Here is a 13,637-nt window from a genome sequence, read left to right as displayed (position 1 = left end):
AGATGGGCTGGGCTTCTCAGCTCAGGCTCTGCAGTCACTAGCTGGGAGATGCAATTTAACATTGCTGAACCTCGTTTCCTTGACCGTACACTGAAAATAGTAATATCGACTCCCTTATGACCTGGCATAGGAAACCTTTTCTTTTAAACCAGAAAAAGACACTAAACACATAGAAGTGAATGATAAATCTGATACATTAAAATCAAGAACAAGTGTTTAAAAAGAAAAATAAAACAAATTTAAAAAATAAAAAAATAAGATTTGCCCATTTTTAGAAAAAAAGACTAATACAGAGAATTATAAATTGAGAAATTCTATAAATTCAAAAGAAGGAGAAGAGGAAAGAAGAGAAAACACAGCTAAGAATGTGAAAAGACAACAATCAGTCCCATTGCAGGGCAGTTAAGCCTTTGTATAAAAAGCCAAATCCCCCATGACCAACTGCATTTGGCCTAATCAACTAGCCCTAGTGGCTTGAAAAACATTATCAGGCATGGGTAGATGTGTGCCCTAATGGGATGGAGAAATAGAGGAAAAAGGATTGCAGCATGATCACATCCCATTGAGACGTTCTCTGTTTCTCACTCTCTCTCCCTCTCTTACACAACACAACACACACACATGCCTTCTGGCAATTAAAAAAAAAAAAAAAAAAAAAAAAAAAAACAAAAAAAAGATGGGGCCAGCAGGTGGCATGGTGGTAGACACTGGATTCCCAGATGGTCTACACAGTTCAAGTCCCAGACCTGGTAGCTTGAAAATCACATCAGGCATGTGTCATGTGCACCCAGAATCCCAGGAGGAGAAGGGCTTGTGGCAAGATCATTCCCCTGGGAGGGTGATTGGGTGATTTCTCACTTTCCCTCTCACTGTATCTGTTTTTCTCCAGCAAGCACACATGCCCTGTGGCAAAAAAATAAAAAGAGCAAAAACCTTTAAAAAGAAAATAAAGATTAAAAACTAAAAGAAAAAGAAAAAGAAAGAAAGAAAAAAGCTAAAAAGCTTAGATAACACAATAGAGAAAATACAAATGTCTAATCAATATAGGAAGAAAGATGCTTGGCTATAGTAGCAATAAATAAAATACAAATTAAATACTACTACTTCTTAAGGTTTTCTAGGGATTATATGATTATTTAAAGCACCTACAAAAGTTCTGGTATATAGTCAGTGTAAAAGCCAGAAATGAACTTCCCCACTGATCCTTGTTTGACCCTTTCTAGGGGTCATAACTAAATACCAAGAAAGTCTAAACATGAAGGAGTTCTCCATAATCTCAACATCCATCAGTAACCTTAACTTTGATGGATACGTCAAAGCTTAGAAACAAATCTGGGCTGTTATCTAGTAAATATACAAAATCATTCTATATGCAAATTTGATAAGCTAACCCGACTCCCCGTTTCCTATTCCTTCTGACTCTTCTTTTTACACTATTTTTAAAATTTTTATCCTTTTAAAATTTATTTTGTGCACTGGTCCTATAGCCTGGTAGTTAAAGGAGTCAGATTCCACATGGCCAACTGCATAAAACCAACAACTTGAAAAACATAGCCGACAGATGCACATGCATGTTCAAAATCCTGAAAGGACTGAGAAGTGGAATAGAAAGGATTGCAGCATGATCACACTCTATTGGGGGTGCTTTCTCCCCTTCTTTCTCTCTTTGTCTTTCTGGTAAGCACGTGCACCCTCCAGCATTTAAAAAAAAAAAAGTGAATTTTACATTGTTATGGTACATGCACTTAGGCAAAGTACTTTCAATTCTGAGAATAAGTAGGGTATAAATAAACATTACAAAACAAATCTTTGCAAGCACTGGCCTATCAACTAGAAGGAAATCTTTGGCATTTCCATGAATCCTCTGAGCATGCACAAATATACCAAATTTGTCAGATCAGTGGGTTGCTATGGAGGAAGTTCCACATCAGCACCCTGAGAACTGCACTTGTTTTTGGTAGGTACCTTAACATAACTCATTCTAAAAACTTATCAGTCAAGGTAGCCTTTGGAAGGAATGAAGTCCACACATTTGATCAACAACCAACAGTCTACTTGTGTGAGTACATACCAAAGGAGACAGAGTCTCAGAAGAGTAAGGAGGGGCTGGTGTCTCCACAGCTAATTCAGGATCTTCCTGTTCACTTTCACTGTAACATTCTATAACAAAAAAGAAAATTGTTAAGGTTTCAACACTGTCATCACTTACTCTATAATGCATGAGTGGAGGTTTTCTCAATGCACCACAATTTAAATCTGAGAAAGTACATATCTATTGAACCACCTGGTGCAAGGAAACTACATAAGAAGGAAAAACAAAGGCTACCTCAGGCCTTGGGCCTTCCAGGAGTACCCAACACACAGGAAGAGAGCCAGTTCAGGGAAAATAAAATAATTTCTCAAAAGAGGAGTGAGTCATAAATTAAGGGAGCACAGATTAGTAGGGAGTAATTTGATTGTAGGAACCATAATCAGCTGCAACTGGATAACAAAACAATCAATGGTACATGAGGAATAAAGGCAGGACTAGGCTGAGGGAGCAGCCGAGCCAAGTTCATGGATTCTCCAAGGAATACAACAGAAAGGGAAGGTGAAATGTCAGTGAGGTCATAGCATGAAAGGCCTCAGAAAGACCAGGATAAGAAGATTGATGGAAAAGATGATTACAGAACTGGTTTCACAGTATTATATCGTACTCATTGTTTTAAACAAGTTGCCATTTTTCCATTCTAAACTTAAAATTTTGTAATTTTGTTATCCAAAGATAAAACTCCCCACTTACAATCCCCAAGTTTTAATGTGGTCTGAACATTTCAAAAACAGCATAAGCTTGTGACTCTCACACCTAAAACTTCCCCCCTTTCTCAAATCAATGGAGTTACTGCATCATTAAAAGAAGGGACCAGCAAATGGTGTAATGGTTATGTCACAGGACTCCCACATGGCTGACCATGGCTCAAATCCTGACCCAGAGACTTGAAACTCACAAGGGGGTGCATGTGCGTGCATGGCCAAAATCCCAAGAGGAGAATTTAGGAGAAGGGATTGTGGTGTAGCCACCCTCCCGCCTCGGAGGGTGGGGTGCTTTCTCACTTTCTGTCTCTTTGTCTCTGCAGTGAGCACACACACCCTATTATAAAAATCTCTCTTAAAAAACAATAACAACAGAGATTTAAACTCCTGTATCTTTTGAATGCAAAAAAGCTAGAGACAGCTGAAAACAACCTCTGCCCCAATTTGACTTTCAGGTTCCTAATAACCTTAGAGCAATTTATCTCAGCATGCACCTGGTGGAAATATTAAACTATCAGAGAGGAAACAGTGGGATGAATGTTATATGACTAGACCATGACAAGATCATACTTATGAGTGAGAATTCAGTAAGTAGGGCAATAAAACATTTGCATTGGCAATTGTTTGAGATATCAGTGAAGCCTACAGCTGCTGAAGTGTGGGTGAAGTGTGAAAAGCATTCGTAGCCAGCATGGGAAACTATTCCATGGTGGTGAGTCTGTGTGAAGATGTCTGCCTCTACATATTTTCAGATGATTTTAAATGCCAAAATATGTTTCATCAGGATCAGATTATACTCAGAACATGACATTGTTTCCTCATCCTATTTCAACTATTCTAATATTCTTCTAAGTTTTCAGATATTTAAAATACAACATACCTTCATCCTTTGTAGTGGATTCATGATGGATTACAGCTAATCCAAGTTTATTTAACCACCTAAAATCCAAATAGAAAGTAAATGTTTAAGCAAAGACACTGACTCCCTGACCCAGAGTCTTCCCCCTAGACCCCGAAGGAGGGTTTGCTCAGCCTTTGTAATTAAATTAAATCGTAAATCTATTTAGTCTGATCATCTTCAGAAATAGCCTAATTTTGTGGTATTGAAACCCAAGGCCTCTGGTTTCACAAGATTTTCCATACTAAGGGCATACTTTGTAAGACAAGAAGTGAAATGGCCCATTATCCAGTTGGTCAACATGGACGACTAAATTAAGCATTCTAAATATATGAACAAACATATCTTCTATCATTTTGCATGTCAAATACTCAGCAACCATCAGAACTTTTATCATTGAATTTAGTAATTTGGTCATTAAAATGGTAGCTCTAGGGACCAGAAGTTGGTATAATGGCTATGTCGCTGGACTTCCATGTATCGACCACAGTTCGCGTCCCGGTCCCAGTGGCTTAAACTCATGCCAGGGCCATGTGCGTGCATGCCCAAGATCCAGAGAGGAGAAGGGAGGAGAAGGGATTGCGGAATGGTCATCCCCCCTGGGGGATGATTTCTCACTTTCTGTCTCTGTCTCTCTCTGTCTTTCTGTCGAGCACATGCAGTCAGCCTATAGCAAAAAAATAAACCTCTCCAAAAAAAAAAAAAATTTGTAGCTTTATAGTATTTTCTTTTTTTTTTTTTAAGTTTTTGCTCTAGGATGTGTGCACCCACCAGAGAGAAATATATATATATAGAGAGAGAGAAAGTGAGAAATCTCCCCCCAGGAGGATGACCATACCACAATCCCTTCTCTTCCACTCTCCTCGGGATTTTGGACAAAACCGGAAAGATTTTTATGTCAACTGGTAAAAGATCTAGCTAGAGCTTAACAGGAATTAATTCCTAAACTAGGAACATTTCAATTCCTCAAAAAACTTTATGTAAAGTAAAAACTGGCAAGATCCTATCTTCTCTTGATTTATCATTTTATTAACAATTCCAATTAAATATTAATAATAAAAAATAGAACTCAAACTTCTTTAATTTTAAATATTTGCCAAAGGGCTCACGTAAGAGACACAGAAAGAGAGAGAGAGAAAGTAAGAATGCACCTCTGATGGGGAATGGTCACACCAAAATCCCTTTTCCTCCATTTCTCTTTGCCTCTGGGATTTGGAGCATGTATACACGTGGCTGGAGTGTTTCTCAAACCACCTGATCCAGGACTCAAATGGCACAGTCAACCAAATGGGATCCAACAGCTTTAACCACCCAGTTATGGACCGGACCCTAGAACTCAAACTTTGTGTGTGTGTGTGTGTGTGTGTGTATGTATGTATATATGTGTGTGTATATATATATATATATAATTTTTTTAATGTCAATGAGACTTAAGAAATTTAAATATGGCTTATGATTTCAGGCTTCTACAATTCCTTCTCAAATGTTTAGCTAGAAACACATTTTAAAACACAAATTTTTTAAATAAAAGACATGAACTATATTTTATATATCCATATCTATATAACCTTACACTTACGAGAAAATGGTATTTTGGGGTGACTAAAATCTAAGCAATTTATTTTCTACTTATTTTCTGTATTTTAAAATATACCATATCACATATTAACTCTTTTTTTTATTTTGAAAAACCAGAGAATTCAGTAGTGACCTAAATCAACCAATGTTCCCAGCATGTTTTTCAAGCCAGTGGGTCTAGGATTTGAACTATGGTCAGCCATCTGATATCCAGGTTCCCTTAACAACCAGGATACAGGGTTGGCTTTATTATTTTTTAAAGGTTTTTGCCATAAGGCGCCTACACTCACTGGAGAGAGATTGTGAGAAGGAAAGTGAGAAATCTCCCCACAAGGGGATGACCACTCCACAATCCTTTATCCTCCTAGGTTTGGGCATGCACACACACACACACGCCTGGCATGATTTTCAGGCTGCCAGGTCTGGGAATCAAACCATGGTAGGCCATGTGGGAGTACTGCCCTTAACCACAACACCACCTGCTGGTCCTAGTCCTACTCATTTTTTTTTAAATATTCAGATTTTATTCTGAGTATTTTGAGCAAATGATTTCTTTTTGTTTTTAAATAATAATTTTATATAACTTTATTAATTGATTGATTTTAATATGAATGGAAAGGGACAGAACGAGAGAGAGAGAAACGGAAAGTGAGAAAGCAAGCCAGCAGGTCCAAGATTTGAACTGCGTTCAGCCATGTGGAAGTTCAGCATCCCCAACCACACACCATCTGTTGGCAACCTACTATTGTTTTTTTCTTTTTTTGGAGAGGTTTTTGCTATAGGGTGCGTGCACTCACCAGACAGATAGAGAGAGAGACAGAGAGATAGAAAATGAGAAATCACCCCCCAGGGGGGATGGCCACACCGCAATCCCTTCTCCTCCATTCTCTTCTCGGGATCTTGGGCACGCACGCACACACACGTGCCTGGCATGAGTTTTAAGCCACTGGGTCCAGGACGCGAACCGCGGTCGACTACGTGGGAGTCCAGTGACATAGCCATTACGCTAACTGCTGGTCCCAACCCTACATATTTTTTAACAGGAAAACTATAATAAGTTTGATTTTTAAAAATAAACAAAATAGGATTTTCTACAAGAAGGAAGATGAGCTAGACTCCTTTTAGAAGACCCCTTGAGGGGCCAGATTGGTGCCCCACTGGTGATGTGCTGCTCAAGTGAAAATGGGTCTGTATGTAAGAGTATGGGTTCAGTTCCCTGGTTAACCTTTACATGGGAGCACAACCCATGATCCTAATTGATTGAGAAGGGTTGGGAAGGGCATTGTGAGGTGAGACCCTAATGAGTTATTTGTCTCTCTCTCTCTCTTTTTCATAAAATAAAGAAATATAACTTTTTAAAAGTCCTCTTCAGACCCACAATAAACACAAAGTCTCTAATGGTCACTTAAAATGGAACTAATAAAGGGCTTTGAATATGCATTGGAACCAAAAAGTGTTTATCAAGTCCCAATAAAATAATAGGAAAAATAAAGAAAAAGAGTATCATAGAAAAAATACAAATGACTAATACATGGAGAATAATTTTCAGCTTCAAAAGAATTTGGGGAAATGAATTTCAAAGACAAGAAAATATTTTCATCACTTGATTGGAAAAAATTAAAAATATTATTGATTGCTAGTATTTAGGAGAAAATGGAACAGTGAACTTTCCCATTCTATCTTGAGCTGAACATAAAAATTGATATACCCAATTTTGAACAGGTAATTGAATCTTATAATTCAAAATTTAAATATCCATTCTCTTTGTCCCCAAATTTCAATTACAAGTATCTAATCTTTAGTAAAAGGCGAAAGATTTATACGATCTGAAGAGAAACCAGAGTATACAAATATCTAATCCTATAATAACACACAACGTACACAAACAAATGAGGAATAAATTTAATTTCCAACAAGCTTATAAACACAAAAAGAAAAAAAATTATTAAGACAACTTAACTATCAATTAATAAAAATACATAAATAAATTATGACAGTGATCCTATGGATACCATGTTATAATAAATGAAGACTCAGATTTTTTATGAGGGCTTTTAATGGCTTAAAACAATATTAATTTAAAAGAGTAAGTATATATATCTAGCTTTCTCTCATGTGCTTTTTTTTTAATCTTTTTAAGAGAGATTTTTGCTATCAGGTGCATGCACTCACCAGAGAGACAGAGACAGAAAGCAAGAAATCACCCCCTGGGGGGGATGGCCACGCCACAATCCCTTCTCCTCCATTCTCCTCTCAGAATCTTGGGCATGCACACATATACACCTGGCATGAGTTTCAATTTACCAGGCCCGGCACTAGAACTGTGGTCGACTACATTGGAGTCCACATTATACCAACTGCTGGTCCCACTCTAATGTAATTTTAAAACTATATATTGGTGTGTGTTGATGAATTAGTATGTACAGAAAAGTGTCAGGAAAGACATTTTATCATTAAAAATGATTATCCTGGGACCAGCATGCAGCATAGTGGTTAAGACATTGGACTCCCACATGCCTGATCACAGTTCAAGTCCTGGACCTGGCTATTTTAAACTCACACTGGGCACATGTATGTGCCTGCCCAAAATTCCAAGAGGAGAATGGAGAAGGGATTGCAGTGTGGCCATCTCTGTGGGGAGGTGATTTCTTGCTTTCTCTTTCTCTGTCTCTATCTCTACAGTGAGTGCATGCATCCAATAGCAAAAATCTCCCTCTCAAAAGAAAAGGTTGTCTCTACATAGAGGATTGGAAGGTGAGGATGGGGATGTAGAAGGTCTTCCAACTTGTCTACTCTTGCAGTATTTATTTATAAAAAATTTGTGGTGGTGGGAGTCTTCCAAAAGTTTGTGTAAAATATATATTATGAAAAAACTGGGCCAGCTGGTGACATGATGGTTGGGCAGTTGGATCCCACATGGCTGATGGTACCATTCAAGTCCTGGACCAGTTGGCTTGAGAAACACACCAACTGTGTATGTGTACATGCCCAAGATCCTGACAGAAGGGAGAGCTGGAGGAGAACGGATTTGCGGCATGATCATCCCCCATGGGGAATGCTTTTTCACTTTCCCCTCTCCCTCTTTCTGTCTCTCTCCAACAAGATCGCACGCCTTTTGGCAAATTAAAAAAAGAAAAACTGTATAGATTTCAAAAAATAATTTTTTTGCACCAAAAAATAAATTAACTTTTTTAAGTCCCCTTATATATTTTATGTATTATTTAACTAAAACATTGTTTTCATTGATCAAGCAAAATACAGTAAACTAAACAGTTCACTTTTAAAGACACTTGATTCCATAACTGTAAACTGACCTTCTCCCAAGAAACTCCAAAAGCAAAACAATTATATTTTCAAAAAATAAAGACCAGAAAGAGTTTAGAATTGAGAGAGCCTGAAACAAGAAATAGCATTTCCAAGCTTCTTTCAGAACATGGCAATATAATAAAACAAAAGATTGTTGATAATAAAGAAAAGATTCTTCTCAGTCTTTACCTAAAACTCACATCCTCCTCATTGCCACCATGAGTTATGAGTTGTGAAAACCTGGTGACTGTTTAAGATTTTGCTTAACTGCTTTTTTCTAAGATTCACTGACTTAGAGTACCTCCTTTGTTAAGAACTTTTTTTAACATCAAGGCAATAGGAAAACTATTTGTGGCTAAATACATGGATACACAAAAGGACTTATATTTACATAACAGGAGATGACAGATGTTTTCTGGGAAATGCGTGTGTCGGAGAACTGTTGAGAAATGGATGCATAAAACAAGTGTGTTCTTTCCACATACACTGTCTGAGAAAAGCAGCTACTGTCTGTGCTTAGAAACCAACTCTTTGATTACCCATAATTACTTAGTCCTGTACTTTTAAATTGAGGGCCACTGCAGAACATGTGGAGTCTCTATTAAACTTAATTACTTTTCCCTTCATCCTCCCTGAGAGAAATGTCACCATCCAGAAAGGCAGTTACCCAAGGAGGGAGGCGAACTTCCAAAACAGAATCCATCACTACAAATGCCACCCCCTTTCTCCCCCACACCTCTGCATCACACCAAGTCACACCCAGCTCCATTACTTATTGCTTAAACAGGCCACATGGATGAGAAAGGGAGCTCTTCTTTAGATGTTATGGTATAATAAATCTCTAGACAGCATCTGCAAAACCTCAATGGCAGAAGGGAGAAGTTGTATCGTTGGCTATTAGAAAAATCATCTTGAGAATAATAAACACAATAATGATAGTATAACTATATATATAAAAAAAACAACTATGATAGATATTCAGGCATAGACAAAAATGGACATTCACCTATGTGTGGCCAGGTCAGCAATTTTCTAGTATAAAAGTCACTGAGAGATTCAAAAACAGGATGTCAAACACCTTAAGTGCAAATTTTAATATGCATCTTGTGTGTAAACTGGAAAGATAAAGAGAAACAGAATTCCAAGTAAAATGAACAGATTTCATAGCATAGATCGGCAACAAGATCTTGGTTCTAATAATGTGATTTAACAGCCAACACAGTGGAGTGTCCATAGCTAATACTTCTGCAACTCTACTTGCCATTAGGCATTTGCAAAGAGAAGACATAAAAAACTGGAGATAAATGGACTGGAAATGTAAATAAAACCTGAGGAGGTGGTAGGAGGGAAGCAAGAGCTAAGCAACTCTACTGAGTGGTTTAGTGAGCCAGCAAAATCTGCCCAACTATTATATAATGGATTCAGGTAACCATGGAAGGTCTCTCACTTTTGTTAGATTCAAAATGTACTTTACTGTGTAGGAGGAGAAATTCACTAGGTAACAAAACACTAAGAAAAGTTTTGTTTCTCTGGTCAATAATTTCATTCACCCTTGACCAGGGAGAAGAGATCTACTTTGAAAGGATTAGCTGCAGGGTGGGTGGAAAGGATGTGGACAGGGCAGGAAGTTGGAGACTCAAGATAGTTTGAGAGAGGAGAAGCTGGGAACAGCAGGAGGCTGGTGGGGGTATAGGGTCAGCACTATCTCACTGCCATTAAAGACTAGAAAACACTACTTGGGATTAGTTGATGGCTCAGTTGCAGACTGATGCTCACAATCACAGCACTCCCAGAGCCATCAGGTAAGACCTGATGCCATCTGAACACCACAAACACAGGAAAGGTTTGCCAGTCAACAGCGTTACATATAGCAAAGAGAAGGAAAGAGTTTTTTAACAGTGGAGTTTTAAAAATCTTCTTTATGTGTATCTGCTCTTATTTTTCTCAGATGCTTGAGAAAGCCAAGGGGAAAAAGTGAAAATTAGAAAGAAGCTAAAAACAACTTCTATCTCCATCCAAGTAAATCAAAGACTGGTTTGGGAGTTGTCAATTCCTGGCCTTGTATTTCCAACAGAGGATTTCTCAACTATCTGTGGTTAAAAGCCATTTTGCCCTCATCTGAAGGACTTTGGTGGGAAGATAATTGCAGGAGACTGGTGAGATTGCCTTTAGCTAGTCGGAGCTGGCTGATGGGGGTCTTCCTTAAGAAGTGTATGCACACACATTTGGCAAAAGGCAGCTGTTTTTTTCCTTTAAGTTTCTGGAGGAAACTTAAAGAAAGATATAGGGCAGAGAGGTGAAGAAAAAATAAATTAAGCATAGTGTTTATGCACAGAGGAATCATGTCTGTATTTTTATTGCTACTCTCTAGTGCCTGTTGCAATAGGACTCATGGTGGTTTCAGCTGGTTCTGTGAAGGTAATAGTCATAGACCAAGAGTTCTGAGAACATTCTACCTACATTAAATAGAATGCCCTCTAGTGCCTCAAGTCAGCAGCTCAAATACAGCCTCATGCAAACTGGTCACCTAACCTAACCTAAACCGGTAGGGGATGAAGCTGGGCAGACAATACTCTAAGCATATAGCCCACTTATTTATATGGAACAAGTAGGAAATGGAGCTGAGGATATGACATTTTAAGTTAGACATACCCTGAGCAGAGACATCTTACAAAATGTTTAGGACAATACATGGGGAGGTGAAAATACATGAATCATTATGAAATCACACGGAACATATTAAATGCTAGAGAGATTTTGCATGCAGAATTGCAAAATCTGTGAGATCAGTTAATAATACTTTCAAATATTTTTCTTTGCAAGGTTGATTGTCATTTTAACCTTGTCTTACAAGGATCTCTGTCTACTTTTCTCAAGTTAGTGGTTCCTTCAGAAGAATCTTACAATTTCTTCCTGATTGATAACGTAGTTCTCCAAAATGCTTCCAAACAAAAAGAAAGCAAAACTTCGTGACTACTGAAGAAATTAATCCTTAAAGTAGCAGAAATAAGTAAAACAATAATTAATACAAACATCTGCTTAAAATTCCAAAACCTGACCAAAGTACACCTATTCAAAAGTACAATTAGGATTGGATTTACACATTTCTTCTACTTACATGTTCATTTCCTGCACATTCTCAGCTGCAAAATAAAAGGTCTTGATCTGTGGATGGCTGATCTTAAAAGCACTTGAAGGGGGAGAAAGAACAAACATAAGAAATTAGGTTTGTAGTTCTACATCTGAAAACAAATCAATCAAATATGAATATTATAAACTCATCTGTTTTCTTTGGAATTTATTCACATTAAATACTTTTTACCTAGTCTCTATTTCATATAGGAAGCTGAAGGTCAATTTATCATGTCAGACCCTCCAAAGTAAAACCAAGTCTTAGCTAGTCAATAGTTTCTATTTGAAACATACAGGCATATCCTTTAATTTTCACTTGCTAACTGCTTTCCTGTAAAGATACAATCAATTAAATTTTAGAGTGAAAAAGGTGCATGTCAAAATATTTAGATCAACTCCTTCAAGCAAATCATTTATTCAAATTCAATCAACTACACAGAAGCATTTTATTTATAGAAAAATAATCAGATATGGAACTTCCACATGGTAACAGCATATCAGAAACTTTTTCCAAGACATCCTTCATTAGAAAAAAAAAAAAAATGTGAGGCAGGTTTTAGTTTGAAAACATTGATTATAGGAAATGATAAGTGCTTCTACTTTACCATTTTGGCCAGAAGTCCTGCATTACAGGCCAGCATTTTTGTAAATAACCAGCGAAAAACCACAAGAATCAACACAACCTGTGTATCACTGACACATGCAAGTGCACCAGAGTGAGAAAGACTTAAAGCTCACATCAGGTTATTAGTTTTCTTAGAAGAAAGAAAACTAGTGGCAAAGGTCAACAGAAAAGTATACCTTCCTGGTAAGTCTGGAGAAGATGTCAAAGGTAGAAGAAAGAAGAAGAAAATGGTAAACGAGGATACACATGCAAAGTACAGCAAGATGTGATCAGGGGAGCACTTGATTGGGAGTCTGGGATTGGCAGGCACCCTCCTGTGAATTCTAATAAGGTCATATGCTCTTTAGGGTACTTCATTGTCAGCTGAAAAAAGAACCATGAACCGGTGATTCTTTTCGTTTCTGTTGGTTCTCAAATCTTTTGGACTTCAATTGTATTGGGTGTAATCCCTAAGTTTAAGACATCTGAGAGAATTCAATTCCAGTGGTACCCCTGACACTTGTATGAACTAAGGAAGAGACACTGTCTTGTGATCACTTGCATCTCTGGGGAGTCCTATTTAACTACTAGTTCTTCTCCTGATGGGGACAAAACCTGGACATCTTACTTCTTTGCCAGTCCTGGATGGGAGATTTATTTTATTCCATCTCAGACACATCAACAACATTCCATGCCAATGCTTCATGGGAGTTCTAAAACCCATCTGCTCCACAGAATGAAATTCCAGAAAAATGAGAGGTCAAATGTTTCTATTACTACTTACGGTGCCAACCCTCAATGCTCAAGATTCTCATACATCTGACAGTCACCTTCACTCACTTCTAAATGACATCACTCAATAGATATTAGAAGGGATATCACCCTGGCTCAGAGTTTTGTGGAGGATGAGAGACCACTTACTGCTTTTTTTTGCATTCAGATGCTCTTTCCACAGTGAAATCAGGCAGGTTGACAAATCCATCAGCTTTCTCTGCCTAAAACAAATACATACCACAAATGAATAAATGCATCAATCCTAGAGGTCTGTTTATTGAGACCGCACCATGGAATAAAGATGATATCAATGAAATAAGAGAGGATCAGAAGATACCTCAATGAACTAACATTAATTAACCATGGACCTATCCCAGATACCCAGCATATGAGAGAAGTTAACATCCTCCTGATAAGACAGCAAAATCTTCTCATGACAAGTTACATGGCACAGCTCAGGGATGGACAACATATGGTGGGCATAGGACCTGCCCCCAGCCCTTCCTGTTTTCGTGGAAGCACAGCTAACCCATCAGAGTTCTACTTCCTGCT

At 37.8% G+C, this 13,637-nt stretch overlaps 1 protein-coding gene across 4 annotated transcripts in view; it reads right to left on the bottom strand.

The window, feature by feature from the left end:
• Positions 1-13,637, bottom strand: part of IPCEF1 (interaction protein for cytohesin exchange factors 1) — a 208,873-nt gene that overhangs the window by 51,429 nt on the left and 143,807 nt on the right. For all 4 annotated transcript variants that reach the window (XM_027769832.1, XM_006139988.3, XM_027769838.1 and 1 more), the window contains 4 exons: positions 13,233-13,306; positions 11,694-11,765; positions 3,674-3,732; positions 2,072-2,160 (listed from right to left, as the gene is read on the bottom strand). In XM_027769832.1, the coding sequence (XP_027625633.1) occupies positions 2,072-2,160; positions 3,674-3,732; positions 11,694-11,765; positions 13,233-13,306 (294 nt within the window). The remainder of the gene's footprint in view (positions 1-2,071; positions 2,161-3,673; positions 3,733-11,693; positions 11,766-13,232; positions 13,307-13,637) is intronic.

Source organism: Tupaia chinensis, unplaced genomic scaffold (genome assembly GCF_000334495.1).
Source record: "Tupaia chinensis unplaced genomic scaffold, TupChi_1.0 Scaffold000014_1, whole genome shotgun sequence".
NCBI classification, from domain to species: Eukaryota; Metazoa; Chordata; class Mammalia; order Scandentia; family Tupaiidae; genus Tupaia; species Tupaia belangeri.
Note: the sequence above shows the minus strand (reverse complement) of the source record. Positions and strands in the feature narration are given on the sequence as shown.